The 24,597-nt window shown below is 45.2% G+C and overlaps 1 protein-coding gene across 1 annotated transcript in view; it reads right to left on the bottom strand.

Moving 5' to 3' along the window:
- Positions 1-107: 107 nt before the first annotated feature.
- Positions 108-24,597, bottom strand: part of EHHADH (enoyl-CoA hydratase and 3-hydroxyacyl CoA dehydrogenase) — a 54,630-nt gene continuing 30,140 nt past the window's right edge. The window contains exons 6-7 of the mRNA XM_004603037.2: positions 10,399-10,740; positions 108-3,352 (exon numbers count right to left, since the gene is read on the bottom strand). Coding sequence (XP_004603094.2) covers positions 2,091-3,352; positions 10,399-10,740 — 1,604 coding nt within the window. The 3' untranslated portion in view covers positions 108-2,090. The remainder of the gene's footprint in view (positions 3,353-10,398; positions 10,741-24,597) is intronic.

Here is a 24,597-nt window from a genome sequence, read left to right as displayed (position 1 = left end):
AGGGGACCATGAGTGGTGTCAGGGATCAAACCAGGGTCAGTCGCATGCGAGGTAAGTGACTTAACTCACTGTACCAGCACTCTCATCTAGAACTTTTGATAACTTTATTTGAATTCACAGGTAAAAATATTGTAAAAACAGTTCACTGACATCAGATTAGAAGAACTTGAGTCCATTTACTTATTGTATTTGTTAACAACTTTATTGCAATATGATTAATATACAAAATTCATCAATTTTAAGTAACCCAAAACCCAGTGGTGTTTAGTAGATTCATAGAGTAACGTGACTATCATCATGATAATTTTAGAACACTGTCTTAACACAAAGAGAAATCCTATATCCATTAGCTGTTACCGCACAGTTCTGCCATATGATCACTGGGCATTTGCTATAAATGTCCTTATAACATATGGCCTCGGTGACTGGCTTCTTCCATTTGATGTGATATTCCCAGAGTTCCTCACATTGTCGCATACATCAGTACTTCATTTCTTTTTAGGGCCAGTTCTGTTCTACTGTATTGGCTATTCCACATGTATATCGTCATTCCTTAGTTAATGGACATCAGATTTTTTTTTCCATCTTTGATTAGTAATTCCTAGATAAACACTTGCATCCAACTTTTGTACTGACTAGCTCTTTTTGGTTGGTTTTTGTTCTTGAGCCACACCCAGTGGTGCTCAGGGATTACTTCAGGCTCTGCACTCAGGAATAATTCTTGATGGTGCTTGGGGGAACCATATGGGATGCCAGAGACCAAACCTAGGTCAGCTGGATGCAAAGCAAGCACCCTACCAGCTATACTACCCCTCCAGCCCCAGCCCTGGAGGTAAAGGTTAAGAACACTCATAACAAAACCTTTAAATTTTTTTGTTTGGCAATAATTTTAGATTTTTTTTAAAGACTCATCCATTTCTGTGTCCAACATCGTGATAGATACTAATCGTGATGGGGAAATAGGTAACATCACTCCACAGAATCGGAGAAGCTTAGATGTCCTTGAAGATTCCTTCTCACACTAATCCAACACCTCACTATATTTTCTCCATAAAAAGCAACTGTCAAGTAAGACCAGTTGGACATCTCCCAGTTCAAGAAAAGTATCAGCAGGCATCACTGATGCCCTGTGAGCAGCAAGCATGATGTGTATGTGTCACTGGGACACATGCCTAGGACAGAGCAACGCGTTGAGCAGCACTTCGCATACTACTCTGAGTTCCTTTCTGGTCTGAAGGAGTCATTTCCCCCAACGCTTCCCAGCTAACAACTCCAGTAACATCACTCTGCTCTTGAGACCTTGCTTCTCTTTCTGATCACAGCCTTTGCCATTCCTTGAGTGGCTTTCCAGGCTCATGCAGAGACACCCTCATCACTAACTCTACCTTGCCAACCGTCTCCATTTCACCTCCCAGGTGACAGACTAAACTTCTGTCACAGGTTTCCTTGTTGGATTAATGTCCCGCTGGACACCAGATCTGACATGTGCTATGAAAAGTGCTCAGGACATATACAATGAGTGAGCACTGAATGAAGTAGACATAAGATTTCCTACCAAGGCTTCATGTGTGAAATTGAAAGGGGTCAGAATGGACTGATGATTTAGTTATATTTATCAGTTATTACGTGATGACATTATTTCTCCAATAATCCAAGAATTTGGTAATCATTTTTTTTATTTTTGGGTCACTCCTGGCTCTGCACTCAGAAATTACCCCTAGCGGTGCCCAGGGGATGCTGGGAATTGAACCTGGGTCTGCCTTGTGCAAGGCAAATGCCCTACCCACTGTGCTATCACTCCAGCCTAGACTTGGTAATCTTAATGATCCCTGAAGCCCTCTTCTTCATTATTAGAGTATTAACATGTTACTCACTAGGACTGAAATAATTTCTTTGATAGGGATAGAACCAGAGGTCTAGGAAGCACATTCCTAAATATTTGATGCTTAAGAATCATTACCCAGAAGACTCAGGAAGATTTAGCTGACTAATGATTTCTTTTTCTTGAATTGCAGAATGATCTTACTTTGGCTTTTTTGGGTTTCATTTCAATAAAATTACCTGATGCCAGCATGTGAAGCAAATGAAAATCATAACTTACTGCATGGGGAACCTGCCAAGCGTTGCCATTCTTTTAAAGGAGGATTTCCCTGGGAGGCCAGTTTTTTCAGGTAGTTACAAGGCTCCAGCTGGGGAATATCAGGATTCTGCCTATAATACTTCTGCAACTTCTCTAGCACGGTGGGCAACCCAACCGTGGAAGCATAGAACATGGGGCCACCCTTGTGCCTTGGCCATCCATATCCATGTAAATAGACAACATCGATGTGTTCTGGGCCAGCAGCCATCCCATCCTCCAAGATGCGGAAAGCTTCATTGATGAGTGAGTATATGCACCGCTCGAGGATCTCTTCCTGGCTAATGATCCGTGCTTCGATGTGATGGGTTTCTCTGTATTGTGACAGGAATTGGGAAAGCCAGGGGTCGGGTTTGTGAATCCTACCCAGTGGCTTGTCATATTGGTACCAGCCTTTCCCTGTCTTCTGGCCAAAGCGCCCTAATTCACAGAGCATGTCAGGAATCGGGCAATATCTCTTACTGCCTCGCATTCGGGCAGGAGTTCCCGGGGGCAACGCAGGTCCTGTAAGACCTTGCCCCTTTCGAGACTTCCAACCCACATCCAACCCGGCAAGGTCAGACACTCTGAAGGGTCCCATTTTGAAACCAAACTCCTCCAGGACCTGATCTACCTCCTGCGGGGTACTGCCTTCCTCTAACAAGAAATGCGTCTGATTGTAATACGGAAACAGCATTCGATTCCCAACAAATCCAAAACAGTTGCCTACAACAACTCCAATTTTTTTCATCTTTTTTGCTAAGTTCATAACAGTGGCGATGGTAGTGGGGGAGGAGTACCGGCCGGGAATAACCTCCAATAACTTCATAATATGAGCCGGTGAGAAGAAGTGAGTGCCAATGACCAAGTGAGGGCGATCCGTGGCAGAAGCAATCTCATCGATATCCAGGGCTGAAGTATTGGTGCATAAAAAGGCTTCTGGCTTACACACAGCTGACAGTTCAGCAAAGACCCGTTTTTTCAGGTTCATCTCCTCAAATACTGCCTCGATAACTAAATCTACACCACTAAGCTCCTTCAGAGATGTAGTTAACTTGGGCTTTGGTCCTGACCCTGGGTAGCCATTCTGCTGCATTCTGAATGCTTCCTTTTCCAAAATTGAGGTTATTATCTTGTCTGCGATCTGGAGCTGCTTTTTGTCTGATTCTACAGCAACCACGGGTATCTTGGCCTTTGCAAGAGAAAGGACAATGCCTCGGCCCATTGTTCCCAAGCCTGCAGATAAGAGGAAAGGAGAGAAAGAATGATACTTTAATCTTTCGAGCTGGAAAATTACACTGTGGATAGAAGTTTTTATGGCAGTAAAATATTTAAAGAGATCAATTCAAGGAATACAAATGAATTGAATACTAATTAAGATTAGGCACTGTGTTAAATATTCCAGACTATAACAATGAGAAGGATTCACAAGTACATACACACACATACACACAATAAACACGTTTATCAAGATTGCAAGATACAAGATCAATATACAAAAAAATCCATTTTATTTCTAAATACCAGCAATGAACAATCTGAATATGTAATTAAGACAATTTTACTTATAGCAGCATCAACAAGAATAAAACACTTTGAATAAATTCAATAAAAAACTGCAAGACTTAGACACTAAAAGCAGAAACAGTGTTGAGAGAAATGAGAAATGAGAAGACCCAAATAAATGGAAAGTCACCCATTCCGTGTTCACAAGATTGCAATTCTAGGGGCTGGAGCTATAGCACAGCAGGTAGGGCGTCTGCCTTGTATGCGGCCGACCCAGGTTCGATTCCCAGCATCCCATATGGTCCTCTGAGCACCGCCAGGAGTAATTACTGAGTGCAGAGCCAGGAGTAACCTCTGTGCATCACCAGGTGTGACCCAAAAAGCAAAAAAAAAAAAAAAAATAGGAAACAAGATTGCAATTCTACCCAAATTGATCGGTAGATCCAATGCAATCCCTACAAAATACCTGATTATTTAATTTTAGAAATTAACAAGCAGATGTTAAAATTTAGAAATCCAGAATAACAATAACAATATTTTAAAAAAGAATAAAGTTGGAGGACTCCTTTTAGTTTCAAAGGGTATGACAAATCTATAGTATTTAATACAGTATGGGAGTGGCATAAGGTTAGGAACACAGATCAAAAGAATAGTTTAGAGTCTTGTTTGTTTGTTTTCAGATCACACCCAGTGGTGCTCAGGGCTTACTCCTGGTATCAGGGATCACTCCTGGCTGTTCCAGGGGACCATCTAGGGTATGAGGATAGAACTCAGGTCAGCGGTGTGCAAGTCAAGTGCATTAACCCCTGGACTATCTCTCTGGCCCCTAGAGTAAGTCTTTTTTTTTTCTCTTTCAAGTGGAAAGTACTCACAGAATGGGTGAAAATGGCTGCAAATCATGTATATGACAAAAGATCAGTATTAGAAAATATAAAGAACTTACAGCAGGTAGAGTGCTTGCCTTGCACATGGCCAACCTAGGTTTGACCCTCGGCAGCCCAGATGGTCCCCTGAGCACCACGAGGAGTGACTGCTAAGTGCAGAGCCAGGAGTAAGTCCTGAGCACCACAGGAGTGCCCCTCCCACCAAAAAAGAAAATATAAAGAAGTCTTTACAACTCAATAATAAAACACAATCTAATTTAAAATTAGACAAAGGGTCTAATAACCATTTCTTCACAAAAGATAGACAAAAGACCAATAACTATATGAAGAAACACATCACATCATTAGTAATTGAGGAAATGTAAATCGAAACTACTGTGCGTTGTCATTTCATATTCTCTAGGATAGCTGTAATTATAAAAATAGACAACAACAAATTCTAGTGAGGATGCGGAAGAAGAGAAACCATGGCACACGACTGGTAGATTCTAAAATGATTCAACTGCTATGGAAAACAGTTTGCAAGTTACTTAAAATATTTAATATGGAACTGCTATATGATCTGGTGATTCTACATCTTGGTAGATGTGTTTTTGTGTGTATGTATGTGTGTATACCCAAGACAAATGAAGACATGTGTCCACATTAAACTTGAACATAAGTGTTCATAGCAAAGTAGTCAAGCTACTAGCTTATTTCCTTTATTATAATACCCTCAATGTCATTCATATTTTCATATGTGCCAGAATTTCTTGCCTTATTAAGACTGAATAATATCCCATTGTATGTCTATTCCATTCTAGTTTATCCACACATTGGTCAAAATGAGCTGCTTCCAACTTAGGTTGTTGAGAATGCTGTGGCTATAAACATGAGGGTACACATATCTATTCAAGTTCTTGTTTTCAAATCTTTTGCAGGAATGTTTCTATTTCTCTTGGGTATATACCCAAAGTGGAACTTCTGGATCATACAGTTATTTTACGTTGAATTTTTTAAGAACTGCCATGCTGCAGTTGTACCATTAAATCGTAACTTTTTAAAAAGCAGAAGTTTATGGTACCTGAGTGTCATCTCAAACTATTATTTAAAAATGAGTAGGGTCCCACACAGAACTCAGTAGTTGAGTGCCTGCTTGGTGTACATGAGAGATAAACTGTGGTGCATACATTTGCTGTGGCCCCAGAATCACCCCACAAGCTGAGTGTGATCCCAGGCGCACTGCTGTCTGATACCTCTAGCACTATAATAAAGCATGAGATCTCTCTTTGTGCTGTTGGGTGGGTTAGGGATATCACACCCAGTGGTGCTCAGGGCTTACTCCTGGCTCTGTGCTCCAGGGACCACAGGAAGCATCAGGTACCAAACTGGAGTTAACCATGTGCAAGGCAAGAGCCTTAACCCCTATTAATGTCTATCCTGCCCCCCCTCCCCAACCAAAGTGTGAGATCTTTAGCATAGCGCAATCAAGAACGTGAGCGTGAAAATAAAGCAAGCAACTCCTGGCAAGCACGGTACTGAAGTGTGCATGCACTGTAACCCAAAAGGCATGTGCACATCACCTCCAAGTGTACAACCCTCACAGCTGTTGTTACGACAACAAAACTGTGTACAACCATCACGAATAAAAGCGTGTGCTCCCCAATGAACACCCCAATGAAAGTTGTGCAAGCACCACTAGACAATGTGTACAAATCCTGGTCATTGCAACAACAAAAGGGAAGTTAAGGGGATGGGAAAAACATGACTTGTACCAGCCTCAGGGAGTCTATAATCTAGTGGAGGGAAGCAGTTCATAATTACCCATCCACACGGTACAGAAGGGATATGGTGATTCAGGTATGTTTGATTATCCAAAGAGATGACATTTGCTTGGAACACCAAATAGAAGCTTCAAAATAAAAGTATTCCAAGAAATAATTGGAGCGAGATATACTGAAAGAGGTAAAATTAGGCAAGTTGAGCCATTGTTTGAAAAAGAAAAAGGAAAAGGAAGTGGGCTCTTTTTTTTTGGGGGGGGGATTGTGCTCAAAAACAAAAGGTCTTTATTTCATGGATTTAGTAGAACAGAAGCATAAGACTAGGAACATTTAAATCTAAGAATGCACAGACCAGGAGCTGGACAGATAGTACAGTGGGTAGGGCGTTTGCCTTGCACATGGCTGACCCGGGTTCGATTCCCAGCATCCCATATGGTCCCCAAAGCACCGCCAGGAGTAATTCCTGAGTGAAGAGCCAGGATAAGCCCTGGGCATCACTGGATGTGACCCAAAAAGAAAAAAAAAAAAAGAATGCATAGTCCCAAAGTGCTTAGTCCCAAAGTGCATTATTTTTTCCTTTTTTAAAAAGCACAGTGATTTACAAAGTTCTTCATAGCTGAGTTTTAGACATTTAATACTGCAGCAACCAAATCCCCATGTCAACTTCACTCCACCAAGTCTCCCAGGTTCCCTCCCAAATTTGCCCCCCTCTCCCCATCCCCTGCCCTTGACAGGCATCTTTCTAGGTTCATTTGTTCAAGTTTGGGTCTCTTGATTTCAGTGTTGCTGACTCTGTAGTTTGGACATTCGATTCTATCATTCCTTTACAACACCTTAGTACCTGTATCCCCTGACTTGGTCCCCCGAGCATCTCATCTGACTCTTCTCCCTCTCCTCTCCGATTTTTCTTTCCTGAAGTGAGTTTTCAAAGCGGAGGCAAGGAGGATAGAAAACAGGCGCAGCTCCTCCCTCTCAGCCTCTCATTTTCTCGAGGCACAAACAGGTCTGTATTGTCCATGCCTGTCAAGTCCAGGGAGAGTGTAGAGCCAACTCTGGCTAGTGAAACAAAGCGGGTTAGATATGGGATCCGCAACTGGCCCTTAAAACTCTCACAAGCGCCCTCGTTCCTCCTAGGAGACGGAGAGTGTGCAGAGAGAAACGCCGAGGCCTTGGAAGACAACCAAGAGCGGGCTGCCACACACAGTGGCCCGCAGGCCAGCCTGGCCCACTGTCCACATCTGTCCTGCTTGCCAGCAAAGAACGCTTTCACATTCCCAACAGCTGACAAACAAAGACAGACTATTTTGTGACACACGATGTTATGTCGAATTTTAATTTCAGGTCTATAAATAAAGTTTGGTCGGAACCCAATGGCACTGACCTCTTTCCCCATTGTCAATGGCTGTTTCTGGGCTCCATGGCAGAGCTGAGCGCAGCGATTTCCATAGAGGCTGCCCAGTCGACAGAGCCTCAAATGGTGAACCATCTGGCACTCGACAGAAAAAGTTTACAGGCCCCTGGCAGAGCCACTCTTGGGCAGAACCTGGTCCTTGAGTGACTCAGTGGAGCGTAGAGGCAAGAAATCTGGTTTTGTGTTAAGCCAATGACATTGGTGGGGCATCTGTTACTTAACCAGCCCACCGTGCATGGAAACACTTGGTGAAAATCTTTTATCTATCACTTTCCTCCCCCTCATACTGGCTAGTTGTGGGGACTGAGTATTGATTGTTGTCATAACTCACTGAATTAGTTTTTAAACTTTGAAATTATTGAATAGCACACACAATTGGCTGGAGAGATAGCCCAGAGGGTGAGATGCTTGTGATCCCTGAGAAAAAGCCAGGAGTCAACCCCGAGCACAGTCAGGTATGGCCCAACCCCACCTCCAAATAATAATAAGTCACAAGTGAAGAACATAAACACCAGAGGCACTGTGCACCGGCATAAAACACTGTAGCACTGTAGCACTGCTGTCCCGCTGTTCATCGATTTGCTCGAGCGGGCACCAGTAACATCTCCATTATGAGACTTGTTACTATTTTTGGCATATTCATAATGCCACGGGTAGCCTGCCAGGCTCTCCAAGAGACAAAGGAATCAAACCGGGGTGGGCCGCGTGCAAGGCAAACACCCTACCCGCTGTGCTATCATAAACACAGATGCTATCATAAACTGGCAAATCTGACTGGGACAGCATCTCTGAGGAGACGCTGAATGGGCTCGTCTCCTCTAGGAGATACAGCAGAAGAGGGCAGTGAAGGCAAAGAAAGCTGTTTTAGTCAACCAGACCTTCCCTGATAGAAGACTGTACACAAACTGACCCAGAGAACACTTTCTTCACCATCTAAGTGAGCTTGGGAATCTGCTCAAGACTATTCTTGGGTCAAAGCTTAGGGTCAATGAAGCTTTGGAAAGTAGCCCAACAGAGCCATCCTGAGAGCTATCTCCTGAAAAGAAGACTTTCTGTTTGGGGGTGCAGCGCCACCAGCAGGTCAACCTGTGCTGCAGGGTGAGCGCATCAGCAGCCAGATGGTGACCTCAGGCTTCCTGATACCTCAAAACTGCCCCTGTGCCTCTGGCCAGACCCCAACAACTTGGGACCAAGTTTCCCAAGAAATTAAACGGTCAAAAGTTAGGTATGTGGGAGCCATGCCCACAAACCACCTCTGGTTCCACTATATAAGCTTATTTATCTGCCCTGCTTCAGAGTCCCATCATTAAATCTCAATCAAAAGAGATCAAAAGCTGCAGTTAATCTTGGACCACTAGTGTAACCTTATGTTACCTCAACTACAAAAAATCAAAACCCCCAAATTCCAGGTGTTTAACTTATCCTTGAGAAAATTTGCGTCTCAAGGACTCATACGTAAAATGAAGATATTAAAACACTAATTCAAAAAGATATCTGCACATCTGTCTTCAGTGTAGAACTTTCACAATAGCCAAGATCTGAAAACAACCCAAGTGCCTGATGATAGATGAGTGAATAAAAGACTCCTGACACGGGCTGGAGTGATAGTAAAGTGGGTAGAGTGTTTATCTTGCACGCAGCTGACTCTGGTTTAACCCCCAACACCCTATTCGGCTCCCTGAGTCCACCAGGAGTGATTCCTTAGCGTAGATATAGGAGTAAGCTCCGAGCACCACTGGGTGTGACCCCAAAACCAAAAAACCAACCAACCAACCAACCAAACAAACAAACCCCAAAACAGTTGTAGCACATATACACAATCAAATAATACGCAGCCAGAAAAATAAAGTCTTGCCTTATGCTATAATGTGGATGGAAGTGGAGATAGTGTATTAAGAGAAATAAGTCAGAAGGAGAAAGACAAATATTAGATGATCTCACTCATATGCAGGCTGTAAAGAATCATGGTAAAGGAAGAGATGAAGGAACAGACATAAAACCAGCAGAGTATAGGGAAGAGAAGGAAAGAAAGATGGAGGGGAGAAGAGACAGATGTGAAACAACCAGGGTCACATCAGGGGAATCAGGTACAAAGGTGGTGTTGAGGAATGATAGGGTTGAAAATCCAAACCACAGAGTCAGCAACACTGAAATCAAGAGACCCAAACTTCAACAACCGAACCTAGAAAAGGGCCTTCTCAAGAGGGCAGGCTGGGGACAAAATATGAGAGGGAACTTGGGAACCTAGGTGGAAGGAAATTGACACGGGTGGTGGGATTAGTAGCTGCAATATTCAAACAACTATAAATAACTGCAAATTATGGTGCTTTAATTAAAAACAAAAAAAGACATAAAACCAGTAGACTCTGACCACCCTGCTGTGATTATCAGAAGGGCACTGGGTGGGACTTGTGCATGAGGAAAGGACCCCAGCTGACAGTGGCAGGGGGATACTGACACTTTTGAGGTGGTTGGCTGTGGCATCATAGACTTTGAAGGGGTGTGAAGCTGTCCACCTAAAATACATACAGACGTGTAAACTAATGGTATCTTAATTAAAAAAAAAACAATTAAAACCAGAGGATGATATTTCATGAGTGGAGGTGAACAGAAGTTAGTTCTCATAGCTCATAAATTTAGCACAAAGCCTGGAGTTGCTAAGTAAAGGGTAGCACCGGACCTGTGCAGACTGGGAAGGGCCTGCTTACCCCCTGCTCTTACCGAGAACACCAACTGAGGAGATGGGTCGGGCTGTCGATGTTTTCCAGGAGGCTCCGGATGGGGTGGACCACTTGTTTGCATTCCTCTCAGCAAAGAAGGCGTACTGAAGGCCTCTAGCCTGGCCTGAGGCCCGGAGGTACATGAACAGCTCCTCCTCTTTCTTGATGCCCTCCTCGTAAGGATAGAGTACCGCTGCCTGGACGGCTCGGACACAAGTCTCCTGAGAAAGGCACCCCGGGTGCTGCTTCCGCATCTTCACGATGGCCTCAGCGAAGATGGAGTCCATGTTGGGCAAATCCTGAACGGGTCTGTTGCGAATTCTACGGGATCCTAGAGACTGAGCTGAAAGAAATGTGGAAGCAATGCAATTTTTAGAAATGTCACTTATACAAAGGTAATCACTGTATCACTGTATCACGGTCATCCCGTTGCTCATCGATTTGCTCAAATGGGCACCAGTAACTTCTCCATTGTGAGACTTCTTACTGTTTTTTGGCATATCGAATACTCCACTGGTAGCTTGCCAGGCTCTCTGAGAGAGACGGAGGAATCGAACCCGGGTCGGCCACGCAAGGTGAACGCCCTACCACTGTGCTATCTCTCCAGCCCTGGGTTGTCTCTTCTTGACTATTCTCTGAGCCTTTCCTGCTGCTCCTGTTCTGAGTGCCCCAATAAATAATAATAATCGCCACTTCAAATTCAAATTACAAAACTAAATGGTATTCATCAAGACATTTAATGTAATACTAATACCAGTGAACATGTAACTTACAGAATTTAATAGATTCAAAAAATCATTTTGAAATTCTAATTTAGGCATAAAAGTTGCATCTTCCAAGCCAATTTTATAATAGGTTAAATAATAATACATTGAGTTAAAGGAAAATAGTCATGACTTAAGTTAACCCATTCTTAATAATAACAAAATAAGAATTTTAACGCAGCAAGTAGTGTGGTCTGGTACAGGGAGAGACATACAAATCCATGGAGGAGCAGTGAGAATTCACAAATAGATTTTTATAATAGTGGCAATTGATCTTCTACACAGGCACCAAAATAATTCAATAAAATAAGAGCTTTTTTCAGCAAATGGTGCTGAATCAATTGAATATCTACATCCAAAACAAACAACTTAGATGCCTCCCTGGCACCATACATAAACATTACCTTCAAATGATTCATAAATCGAAGAGCTAAAACTATTTTTTAAAAAAAATCTTGTGACCTTGGATTATCCAGTGTGTTCTTAGCATCATGCATGAAAAGGGAAAAATCAATATATTGAATTTCATCAAAATGAAAGTCTGTGCTTCAAGGAACACCATTAAGAAGATGAAATGGTAATCCATAGACTGAAAGAAAATATTTGTCTGGTAGGCAGAAAAACCTGTAACCTCCCGACTTTCACTCCCTAATCCTCAGAACCTATGACTATATTCCCGTCGATGTCACAAGGACCTTACACACGTGATTAAGGTTATACATCTGGAGACAGGGAGAGGAGAGTGTTAGCCAGGAGTTACCCATCGAACCACAGGAGTCCCGAAGAGTTTCCTTCCCCTTTCCCCACTGTGGTGAAGGATTTCATGAGAAAGACCTGGAAAGTTGCAGCCTAGGAAATGCTGTTGTTTGGGGAGTAGTCTGGGGACATGGGGACTCTAATAATGGAGGCTGGGCGGGGGAGGTCCCAGAACCAAGTGGCATTCCGTAGCTTCCAAGAGCTCAGGGGGGTTTTCAGTTTACAATCGACAAGACTTGAGACCTCAAGTCCAGCAACACTAGGTACTGAATTCCAACCATCAGTGACCAGAGTGAGCAGGAAGTGAATTCTCTCCCAGCTTCCAGAAAGGAGGGTAGCTACTGACACGGGCATTTTCATCCAGTGAGAGCCCAGACTCACTTCTGAGCCCTTCATACCTAAAACAAGTTTGTGTGTTCAACTGCTAAGCTTGTGGTCATTTGCTACCCAAACTAGGAAAAGAATATATTATGCAAATCAAAGTTCTAATAAAGAATTTGTCTTGAGAATATAGAAATATTTACAATATTGGGAGGGTATACGTGGTAGTGCTCAGGGTTTAGTCCTGGCTCTGTTCCTGGGTCACTCGTAGGGGTGCTCAGGGCTTACTCCAGACTCAGCATTCAGGGATCAAAACGGATTTGGCCAAGCAAATCCTTGTACTCTGTGCCCCAACATTTTTATTACGTAAGTGTGGGGGAGGATACTTCACAGAAAGAGGATTTACACATTACCAAGCATGAGAAACAATGTTCAACATCATCAGTCACTAGCAAAGTACATTGTAAGACCACAAGGACTGTGGTAGGTGACTTTAAGAAATGGGATGTCACTTCTAAGATTGTTGCAAGAGTCCCAGTCTGGACCTGCTCACCCTCTCATTGACTCACTCTGATGGGAGCCAATTGTCATATGTGCCCTGCGTTTTTGGCGTTTTTGGCAAGAGACAAAGAACTGAAGGAAGCCTTCTTGACACTGGTCAGTGAGGAAATGACCACTCAGAGCAGAAGGACCTGAATCTACTGTCTGAATCAGATAAGCTTCAGGTTATGAAGGAGAGGAATACAGCCCCAAGCAATTCCTTGACCGGGGCCTTACGTGACACCCTAAACTAGAATACCAGTCAACATGCCAGTTTCCTGACCCATGGAAGCACCCATAGAGAAACTGTAAGAGGTTTGGTTTTTAGCAGGTGAGTTCGGAAGGGAATTTGATATACAGTCACATTTTTACTGTCACTAGAACTGCTATAATAAAACACATCAATTTTAAAGCATAAGGAAGAGTAGAATATTCACAAACTGCTTGTCAGAATATAAAGCAGCAAATCCATTTTGGGAAACTGGCAGTGTCTTAAAAACATAAATATAGACACCTTCCATTAGGGGATTACCCACACCCCAACTTTGGGGTGTGTAATTCTTTTCTTGATGGGGTTCTCTGTCTCTCTTACTTCCTAAATGAAACTATTTACTTTGCAAATACAAAACATTAAGTGAAAATTTGTTTGGCGTATATATTTCAATCCTAAGAGTAGTAGAAAAATGAAAATGTATGTCCATACAAAACCTGTATATGAACATTTGTAGCAAACTTATTGGAAATAACTGCAAAACACTGACATAGTCATTGACTAGTGATGCAAATGGGAGGTCCTGATCTTCATCCCCAGTGTCTCACATGCACCTAAGAGAACCTGATTACTCTAGTCTGGGGTCCCCAGCAAGAGAAAAGAAAAAAAGAAAATATGATAGAAGCATATACTCAAACAGCATCTAACAATAGAAAGCAACAAACTATAGGTACATGAAACAATAGAGATGAACTGGAAGATGCCAGATGCCAAAGATACAATAGATGACACATTGTAGCGTAGATGCCTACAGGGAAAAGCTGATCTGTTGAGACAGGAGATGGATGCTGTCTGGAGTGAGAACGGGGGAGGGCAAGCTACAGACAGCCAGGGGGGAACCTCTTGGAGTGGTGGGCAAACCCTCAGATTGCCTTATGGGGGAAGCTGCAGAACTCTGGAGAGAATGCCACATCAGCACTATCAAAGAAAAGCCAAGAAATGTCATCAAATTGACACGGGGGTCAGCACATGGTTCAATGCCTAGTGCCTGCCTTGGAAGCGTAAGGAGCAAGAATATTCTGGGTGCCTCCCACCTGGTGGCTCTGCTGTGCCACTAGCACACAGTCACTCTGTGTGTGTGTGTGTGTGTGTGTGTGTGTGTGTGTGTGTATGTGTGTGTACGCGCGCGCGCGCGCACTGCAGCAACCCTGGCAAGCTTGACTGCCAGATGTGCTAATAGCACAACTAAAGAGCCAGGCCCCCAGGGGAGACCTGTGCACACAGGGCACCTGAAGAGAGAGTGTGCCCCCTGGCGAGCACCAGAGAGCACTGCAGCCTGAAATCTGACCCCCGATCAAGTCCTCGTGATTCCTCATGATCCCTGCCACACACAGGAAAGGACACAGGGAGGGAACCAAAGCCTACAAGACCTACAAGAAGATAGCGATTACACGGTATGGAAGGACATAAAATTAAAGCCTTATCTTCAAGAGGCCTCACGCTCCATGACATAAAAATGAGTACTATTCATACATACTATATATGAATTTCTCATCAGAACCTGTTATGGGTCTATTTTTAAAAAATAATTCCATATTATAATTCTAAAGCTTGCGCAGACTGAAACAACTCGTGTAACAAATTATAAAGCTGATTTCCGAAAAGTGCTATCATGTCTTGGGAAAGGAAGCCGAGGGGCGAGAGACAATGGCGCCTGTAAACAGGCCTAGCGTGTGCCTGGCCTGGGTTTGATTCCTGGTACCACAGTGTCCCCCCACATCACCCAGTGCAGCCCTGGAGGCCCCCAGCACCACCTGAGTGGCCCAGGAATCCCCAGAACCACAGAGCTGGAGCACATCCAAGAACTGAACCCCCAGGCCAGCTGGACAAGAAATGCTGGTTGGGACCCCAGGCCCCCTGACACCCCTGGAGAGCCCCATCCTTCAGCCCAGAGAAGCACTGTTTCAGATATGTATCACTGTATCACTGTCATCCCGTTGCTCACCGATTTGTGATTTGTTCGAGCGGGCACCAGTAACGTCTTTCATTGAGAGACTTATTGTTACTGTTTTTGCCATATCCAATACACACGGGTAGCTTGCCAGGCTCTGCCACCGGGTGCGATACTCTTGGTAGCTTGCCAGGCTCTCCGAGAGGGGTCAGATATGTAAGCCCGGGTTAATCAGAGAACCTTCGAGGACTTATAAGGCAGTTTCACTACATCTGAATGGGGCAATGGCTCGGCAGTACAGCATAAGGCAGTATCTATGCTGGGTTTGATCCCCAGCACCACACACACACACACACACACACACACACACACACACACACACACCCCCCACAAAACCAAACTAAATTACACCTGCAGGAGAGGCTATCTGGCTTTAGTGTATGCAAGGCAGTTAGAATTTTTTGTTCTGTTTTGTTTTGTTTTAGGGCCACAGTGGACTGCACTCAGGGCTTACTCCTGGCTCTGTGCTCAGAGGTCACTCCTGGCGGGCTCCAAGGACTGTATTTGGAGTTGGAGATCAAATGTGGGTTGGTAAGCTTCAAGGCGATTGCCCTTCCCACTGTACTATTACTCCAGCCCCTACAAAATAGTTACATTTGATGAACAACAAGCAAGGTGGCAGAGTGCCTGAAAGGCACCATATAATCTTATAAAACCATATAAGCTTTTATTATTTTGTTTAATAAGGAAGCTCAATTGCTACGTAAAATGGGAAAGAATGCATTTTTAAGTTCATGCTAGGAGCCAGGAATGGGAAGCTGGTGATGAGCAGCATGTGGTCCCTGCTCCAAGGACTGCTGTTGTGAAAACACAAACACTAACCCACCAGGTACCTACCAATTACCCGCTCAACTGCCTTGTTCAGGGAACAGCCTAACGCTCCTTTCAGGGGAAGGCAAGCTCAGCAGAGGAGGAAGGGGACTCTTCCAGGGATGACAATGCATGTAACTCCCTGCTGGAGAAGAAAGGAAGACAAAAGCACACAGCGCAGTTGTGTGGAGGGCCACAAAGTCCAAGAAAGAGACCCAAGCATCAGGACTGTGGCCAAGACAGGGAGGTAGTCACAAAAGCTCCAAGAGCTTACAAAGCAGCGTCACTGCATCTGAATGGGGCTGAGGTTGTAGCTCGGCAGGAGAGCATAAGGCAATGCCTATGTGTGGCTCTGGGTTTGATCCCCAGCACCACACACACACACACACACACACACACACAAACCACAAAACCTAACCAAAATTACCTCGGGTGTCAAGGGATCTTAAGGCTGGATTGTTGGTCTTTTGACACCTCCTCAGTCCCACTGGGTGGGTTCTCAATACCCCAGTACCTGGCAGGGTGACTGGGGAAGTTGCGAAGTCCAGATGCCCGGGTCCTGTGGTCCCTGCAGTCCTTGGAGCAGGGACCACATGCTGCTCATCACCAAGAATCTTCCAGGGAGGACCGGGTGGGTGTGCGTAGGAAGGAACTCGCTTCGCATGTGTGAGGCCCTGGGTTTGATCCCCAGCGGCACCATCTTTAAGGGCACCCCCTTGTCCCCAGAACAGCCTGGCCTGAGTGCTGAAACTTCACTCACGCAGCTGGAGGGTACCTCGCCTGGTGTGGTCCCCCGACCCCAGAGCACTGTTGGGAGGAAGAGGGGAGCCCCGAAAATCAAACTGACTCATGAGAGACAGCTCCAAGGGCTGGAATACAGTTTGCACTGGGAACCCCAGGTTCAATCTCTGGCACTGCAGGTTCACCCAGCACCAGAGTGGCCCCTGAACCCCCAATCTTTAAAAAAAAAAAGCTTGATCATAGGGGTTTTTTTTCTTTTTCTTTTTTTAAAAAATTTTTGTTGTTATTTTTTGGTGGGAGGAGGGCACCACATATGGCGGTGTTCAGGCTTACTCTTGGCTCTGTGCTCAGAAGGGGATAGAGCCCAGGTCAGCCTGGTGCAATGCAAGTGCCTTGGCCCCCGGTAGAAGCTCTACAGATGCTCAACACTTGATTTTGAGGTTGAGCCTGGGAGATCCAAGAGCTGAGTTAAGTGGGCCACTGTATCAATGATAGCTACAGCTCCTGGCAAGGAGAAGGAGGAGGAGGAAGAGAAGGAAGAAGAAGAAGGAAGAAGGAAAAAGAAAGAGGAGGAAGAAGAGAAGGAGGAGGAAAGCCTTCTTAATAAGGTGCCGTAATTATTACTGATCAGCACAACTCCTTCCTCTGGGGGCCATACTCAGAGCCCCTCTGACTATCGATGGTCATTGTAGGAGCCCCCACTCGCTCGCCTGGATTGCCAGGGACAAGCCACCCCCATCCACATGCAGGCTGGGGGCTGGGTGCAGGGTGGGCTGTGCAGAGGCGCTTTCCTATACCTCCGGCGGCTGCTGCAGGGACTGTTAGCCCGCTCCTCTATGGATGGCTACACAAGAGGTCCAAACATTTGCGCTGAGGACCCCGGGTAGGATGTTCTCAAAGTATTTCCAGCATACTCAGTAACTCAGTAATACCTCCGCTGAACCCCCAGAGTAAGCAGGGCCCTTCTGGGAGCCAGGCCAGCCGCCCAGGATAAGCCCCAAGAGAAAACAAATTAGTGGTCTACTTATACTTAGCACTTAATTTTTTTCCTAGCCACATTTGCTAATTCTCCAAGCTTTTCTAAGGCAGAGGGGAAAAAAACAAGTTTTTATTACAAATACAAGTAAATCACAGGGTCGGAGGCACCTACCTTGCACACGGCAAGGTGTGATTTGTGGGAGAAGAGAGTGTGTGTATGTGTGTGTGTGGGGGGGTTACACCCAGTGATGTGCAGAAGTTACTCTCAGCTCTGTATCAGGAACCGTGTTGAACAAATCAGCTTGTGCAAGGCAAGTACCTTAGCCCCTGTATATTATCTCTCCAGTCCTAAATCACTGAATTCCTAAAGGAAGGGAAGTAGCAATTACTTCCACTCTTTTTTCCTGAGAAACTGCCAAGAAAGAGATTCTCCCTGCCACACATGAGGCCTGACGGGACAACACAACGCACAGAAACAGGCTCATGTGACCGGCAGGCAGACCTCGCCTATCTCCCATTCTGGCCTGCTGGATCCGCGCCTGCCCCAGACGTTCTGCAGGGACACACAGGACCCCAGCCCCCTCCCCAGGATCACTGCCCCCCCAACCCTCTGGGTGGGCCATGAAAAGGAAACTCAGCTTCCTCATGTGCGTAAGCTGTTGGAAGACGAGGCCACTCAGCTCCTGAGACACAAGGAGGGAGAAGGAATCACAGAGAGCCAGTGAGATAAAACAGGGTTGGAGGCACTTACCTTGCACACAGCAAACCTGTTTGATCCCAGCATCCCATAAGGTCCCCTGAGCCCTTCCAGGTACGATCCTTAAGCACAGAGCCAGGAGAAAGGCCTGAGACCCACCAGGTGTGGGCCCCGAATCCACTCCCTTCCCCCACATACACACACAAATCCAGAGATCTTAATATTTCGTTTTGTGCCATACCCGGTTTATTCCCGGCTGTGTGCTCAGGGATCACTCCTGGCAGTGCTCGGGGACCATACGGGGTGTAGGGAATCAAACCTGGGTCAGTCGTGTGCAAGGCAAGCCCCTTACCCGTTGTGCTATATCTCTCCAGCCCAGAAATCGGAGTCATTAGGATTAGAGAGCTCATCCACGGGTTAGGGGGCTTGCTCTGCATGCCATAGACCCTAGTTCCAGGCACCGCATATGGTTCCCTGAGCACTGCCCCAAAACTTAAATTAAAAAAAAAAAAGTGGGTTGGGACTGGAGCAATAGTACAGTGAGCAGGGCATTTGCCTTGCACACGGCCAACCCAGGTTCGATTCCCAGCATCCCATATGGTCCCCTGAGCACCACCAGGAGTAATTCCTGAGTGCAGAGCCAGGAGTAACCTCTGAGCATAGCCAAATGTGACCCAAAAAAGCCAAAAAAAAAAAAAGTGGGGCTCCAAAACTTAAATTTAAAGAAAAGAAAAACAGTTCACAGAGAGGACAGACATTACAAAAAGCAAAACACTGAAAAAAGATGAAATGAAAGATGAGACCACTGTGATGGCTTTAAAGGCCCCCACTCCAAAGGAACACATCCCAACCCAGGCCTTTCAAAGGCCGGCTTCCAAGGGCTGCACGCAGCCCCAGTTCTCTGCGGCAGGGCTCATTACATGCACAGAACGCCCAGCTGGACGTCTCCCGTGCCCATCTTTGAATCACAGAGCACACTTCACAGCCTCATGCCAGAAGCATGCAGGTGGGAGCTGGGCAAGCTCGCTCAGTGTGGGAACCAGCGAGTTGCGGGCCAGAAAGAACCTCTGTGCAGGGGGACCCTTCCCTCTCCCGTTCCGCCAGAGCAATCAGCTATGGCCCAGCCCTTTGCGGGGGAGTGGGGGTGCTCGTTTATGATACTCAGGTCCATAATCTGAGGGACTTCACAGAACCAGAGCATTAAGAAACATGAAGCTCATGAACGTCCACAGTCTAGTCTCCAGGATGCCTTTAAGTCTGTAGGGAAATTTGCAGCTAGGTCCCACACCCCAGTTTTAGACACAGCTACACTCCTACTATCCCCTCCCACCCTTAGCTGCTTGCAGCGCTGGTCACTGGAAATCCCCCTTCCTTCTCTCCTTTCCCATCAGATCACTGTGTCACTGTATCACTGTCATCACGTTGCTCACAGATTTGCTCGAGCGAGCACCAGTAATGTCTCCATTGTGAGACTTCTTGTTACTCTTTTTGGCATATCGAATATGCCATGGTAGCTTGCCAGGCTCTGCCGTGCGGGCAGGATACTCTCGGTAGCTTGCCAGGCTGTCTGAGAGGGGCGGAGGAATCGAGCCTGGGTCGGCCTCTTGCAAGGCAAACGCCCTACTCGCTGTGTTATTGCTCCAGCCCTATCAGATACAGAAATGAAATTAAGAGGGGGATTGGTTTGTTGTTTTTTGCTATTGTTGTCTGGCTTGGGGGGGGGGGTCACACTCGCAGAGCCTGATCTGTGCTCAGGGATCACTCCTGGTGGGGCAAAGGAGACCGTACTGGGGGGTCAAATTAGGGTCTGCGGCATGGAAGGCCAAGTGCCCTGCCCACTGTGCTCTGTCTCTCATCCACAAGAGTGATTTTCAACCTGTTTCTCTGGCTAATTTTTAAAGACATTTTAGCAGTTCGGGTGGAAGAGAGGTGGAGGAGAGCTGAGTCTGAATGAATGACATTATTTTCACAAGTGGGATAAAGGAATGCTGACATCTTGTTTTTTAAATTGAGATGCAATTTATATACTGTAAAAGTCACCCTTTTCATAAAAATTCTTAACATCAAAACCATTGTAAACATATTTAATGCACAAAAGGGAAAGGAGAGAGAGTAGGAAGGGAAAATGCCTTCGATAGAGGGAGGCTGGGGGTCAGAGGGTGGGGTGTTGGGGATGGTGGTAGGGAGAGAGGGGACATTGGTGGTGGGAAATGCACACTGGTGGAGGGATGGGTGCTGGATAATTGTAGGATTGAAACCCAATTATGAACAGGTTTGTAATGGTCTGTCTCATGAATATTCAATTTAAAAAAATTTTAGGGCCTAGAGTGATAGCACAGCGGGTAGGGCATTTGCCTTGCTTAAGGCCGACCCGGGTTTGATTCCCAGCATCCCATATGGTTCCCTGAGCACCACCAGGGGTAATTCCTGAGTGCAGAGCCAGGAGTGACCCCTGTGCATTGCCGGGTGTGACCCAAAAAGAAAAAAAATTTTTTTTAAAGTAATGTGGAATTCATGCCCAATTCAATCAGCTTAATCAACGGCTGAATAAATAACAGTACTCCTAAGTTTTTTTTAAAAAAAATATTGTAAACATATTACCTAAACTACATAACTTTAAAAAATAAAATATTCGATAGAAATTTTTTTTAAAGTTACCCCTTTTTCTAGTTAATGAAAATTGCAGAGATTTAACCATAGTATATATTACACTGTAAGTTATAGGAGTACAGTTTCACATTGTCATATATGTATGACCCAGACCACACCCACTACCAAATTGATGGTTTTTTTTTTTTTTTAGCAGTGAAGTAAACAGATTTTATTTAGGGAAGGAGGAAGGGATAAGTGGGAGAGAGAATAGTAAGAATAATGCGCTCAAGAGAGAACACGGGCTTCTCCAAGGGTGGAGGAAGCTCTACACACATCCTAGCACTGGACACGAAAGTATGAGAGTACACATCTCAAGGGGGGAGATGTGGGCGACACATGTGCTCGGCCACGAGGGCACAAGCAGCACAGGGGCTCAGGCAGCATATGCACCCAAATTGATGGGTTTTTATCATTGTTTCCTGCTGTGGTGACCACACCAGTCAGTGCTTAGGGATCACCAGGACAAACATGAGGCGGGGGAGGGATAATGCCATGCTAGGGATCAAACCTAGCACCTACTTGAGCCATATCCCCAGCACAGAATCTTTTATTATACAACATTATTTCTTTCTTTTTGTTTTGGGGCTACACCCCGCAGTGCTCAGACTTACTCCTGGCTCTGTGCTCAGGGATCACTCCTGGTTGCGCTCAGGGGACCGTACGGAGTGCAGGGGAACAAGCTGAAAGCGAGGCAAGTGCCTTACCCACTGGATTATATCTCCAGGCCCTGGTCTATTTGGGGGAGGGGGTGCGGGAACCCCCCAAATAGTGCCTGAGGGAATCTTAGGTTCCACTCCCTGTGGTTTTCAGCCAACCACATCAGTGGTTCCATACAAAGCCCCAGGATGGGGCTCAGGGACCCAGGAACCACCCCAGCAGTTCAGGAGTCTCCAGGGCCACACCCTGCAATGTTCAGGAGACCACCCCATGCCAGCCATCAAAACAGGGTGGAAACAGGGCCAGCAGCAGGCAAAGGATGAGTCTAGACCCTGTGCTATCTCTCTGGCCCCATACGTATGGCTTCCAACTATGTCTTTTAGAACCGATTTGCGATATCTTTTTTAAAAACAAACAAACAAACAAACAAACTTTTTTATTGAATCATTGTGGAATAGAGCATTGCAAAGCCATTCATGATTGGGTTTCAGCCATACAGTATTCCAACACCCATTCCTCCACTTGGTACACTTCCTAGCACCGGTGTCCCCAGGTTCCCTCCTATCTTTGAGACTGCTGGTGGTGTTTACGTGTCAGCTGTAACTGAGGTAGAATACAAGCTATGTCTGGGACCCCAACCTTACCAGAACACAAAACACGCTTAAACTTTGCAGCCCTTTGCAGCTCCGCGCTAATACCTCAAAAGAGAAGACTCTGCTATCACCTTCGAGCAGTCAGAAAGGCAGAAATGGGATGTCGACCAGAAAGAGTAACTCCACAGAAGACTGCCAGACGGAAGCAGCTTGTGCCAAGCTGGGGCGGGATGTGGACCCTTCACTGACTCTCCCTCACCTGAAGATGAGCACCTATGCTGGCTGCTTCCCTTGCATGCAGGCGCGAGCTTCACTAAAAGCAGCCCGAATCCTCCTTGTCCTTGGGCCAATCTCTATTTAGCAGAGAGCTAAAGAGACCTCAGGTCTGGAAGATAAGTCAAACTAGCTCAGGCTAAAACCATACAGCAATCAATCATCACAAATTGACTTTTATTGATTTATTTTCTGATAATTCCATTTTCCATTCCTTTGAGTTTTGTTGGAGCAAGCAATATGAGGTAAATTTGTTATGTGTCTGCTAAAGGGGAAGGCTGGAGGCGGGGACAGCGACTGAAGATATTGGGGAGGGAAGGTCACATTGGTGACGGGATTGGTGTCGGAACACTGCTGCCTCAAACAACTGCATTATGAACAACTCTGTAAATCATAGTGTTTTAATTAAAAATATTTTTAAAGTCAAACTTAAAGCAAGCTATCTTAAGAACGCTATCCTCATCCTTCCCCTTGTTCTCTGTACATTGACGCATCTCAAGGTGAAGCCCACAGAACCGGCACCAGAATCACCCAGCAGCTTGTTAGAAATACAAATTCTTGGACCGCACCCCAGATGCACTGACTCAAAAAAAAAGTGGGATCCTACAATTTATGTTTCAGCAAGCCCTGCAAGTAAACTTTGGAAACCATTGTTTAAAATCAAGACAATAGCTTCTTACAACTTAGGGTTTTGTTTTGGGTTTTTTTTGGTGGTGGGGGAGGCAGGTCTTTGGGTTACACCTGGCTATGCTCTCAGGAATCACTCCTGGCAGTGCTCAGGGGACCATATAAGATGCTGGAGTATGAGCCTGGCTCAGCCGTGTGCAAGGCAAATGCCCTACACACATCAGTATCATTATGGTCCCACAACTTAGATTTTTTTAAGGCATATGTATTTAATGTAAATTAGATATATTTGTGGAATCTCTTTCAAATCAATACATCAGTTCTGTTCAGCCAAATGACCATATACGAGCAGCTAAATTAGCTTATTTATACAGGATTCTCACCAAAGTGGTGCTCAGGTATTCTCCTGGCTCTGTGCGTGGGGGACCAAGTGATGCTGGAGATTCAAGCTGTGCCTCCTGCATGCAAAGCACATGTGCAGTTCACTGAGCTCTCTCTGACCCTAAATTGGAGGAGGGGGTGACCTGGACACAATTCCCAATCAACAGGGCTCAGCTCATTGTTCAAGTGCCAGAGGGACTGACTGGAGAGATAAAACAGTGGTTAGCATGTTTGCTTTGCACACAGTCAAACTGGGTTCAATCCTTGGCACCACAAATGGTCCCCCAAGCACTGGCAGAAGAGCAGAAGTGACCCCGAGGACAGAGCTAGGAGTAAACTCTGAGCACAGCTGGGTGTGAACTAACACCAGCCCTCCCCACTACCACAACAAATAAACAGAGGGAAGTTTATAACATTACAGTCCTGCCTCAAAAGACAAGACTAGTACTAAATAAAAAGAATCAAATTTAAATATGTTTCTAAAAATATCAGAAAAATGAGGGAGAGCAAAATCAAAAGTTAGAAGATAAAATAATAATAATTAAAACAGAAGTCAATAAATGCCAAATTAGGATAGAGGAAACTAGTATGACAAAAACCTTAAAAAAGAAAAGATGGAAATTCTACATGATCTAGTAATAGCTCTCCTAGATATCCGCAGAATGAAAATTCTGCTTTGAAAAGATATTTCTGGGCTGTAGCGATAGCACAGCGGGTAGGGCATTTGCCTTGCATTCGGCTGACCCAGGTTCGAATCCCAGCATCACAAATGGTCCTCCGAGCACCGCCAGGAGTAATTCCTGAGTGTCGATCCAGGAGTAACCCCTGAGCATTGCCAGGTGTGACACAAAAAGCAAAAAAAGAAAAAAGGAAAAAGAAAAGATATGTTCATCCCCATGTTCATTGCAGTATTATTCACAATAGCCAAAATATGAAATTAACTTGAAGGCCAATCAACAGATGACTGGATAAAGGACTCTGTATATACCAAATGTATATTACTCTGCCACGAAAAAGATGAAAATGTGCATTTTGGAACAAGATGGATAGAGCTTGGGGTGATTATAATAAGTGAAATTTTAGTGGGAAAAAAGGAGCAGAAGGGGGTAACTCAAGGGAGGACCTCTGAGTGACCCATTCTAATAGCTGGGCAGAGCTGAATAGGGAATAAATCATAGTTATGACCAG

Source organism: Sorex araneus, chromosome 2, assembly GCF_027595985.1.
Source record: "Sorex araneus isolate mSorAra2 chromosome 2, mSorAra2.pri, whole genome shotgun sequence".
NCBI lineage: Eukaryota > Metazoa > Chordata > Mammalia > Eulipotyphla > Soricidae > Sorex > Sorex araneus.
The sequence above is the reverse complement of the archived record's forward strand: the minus strand, read 5'-3'. Positions and strand labels throughout refer to the sequence as shown.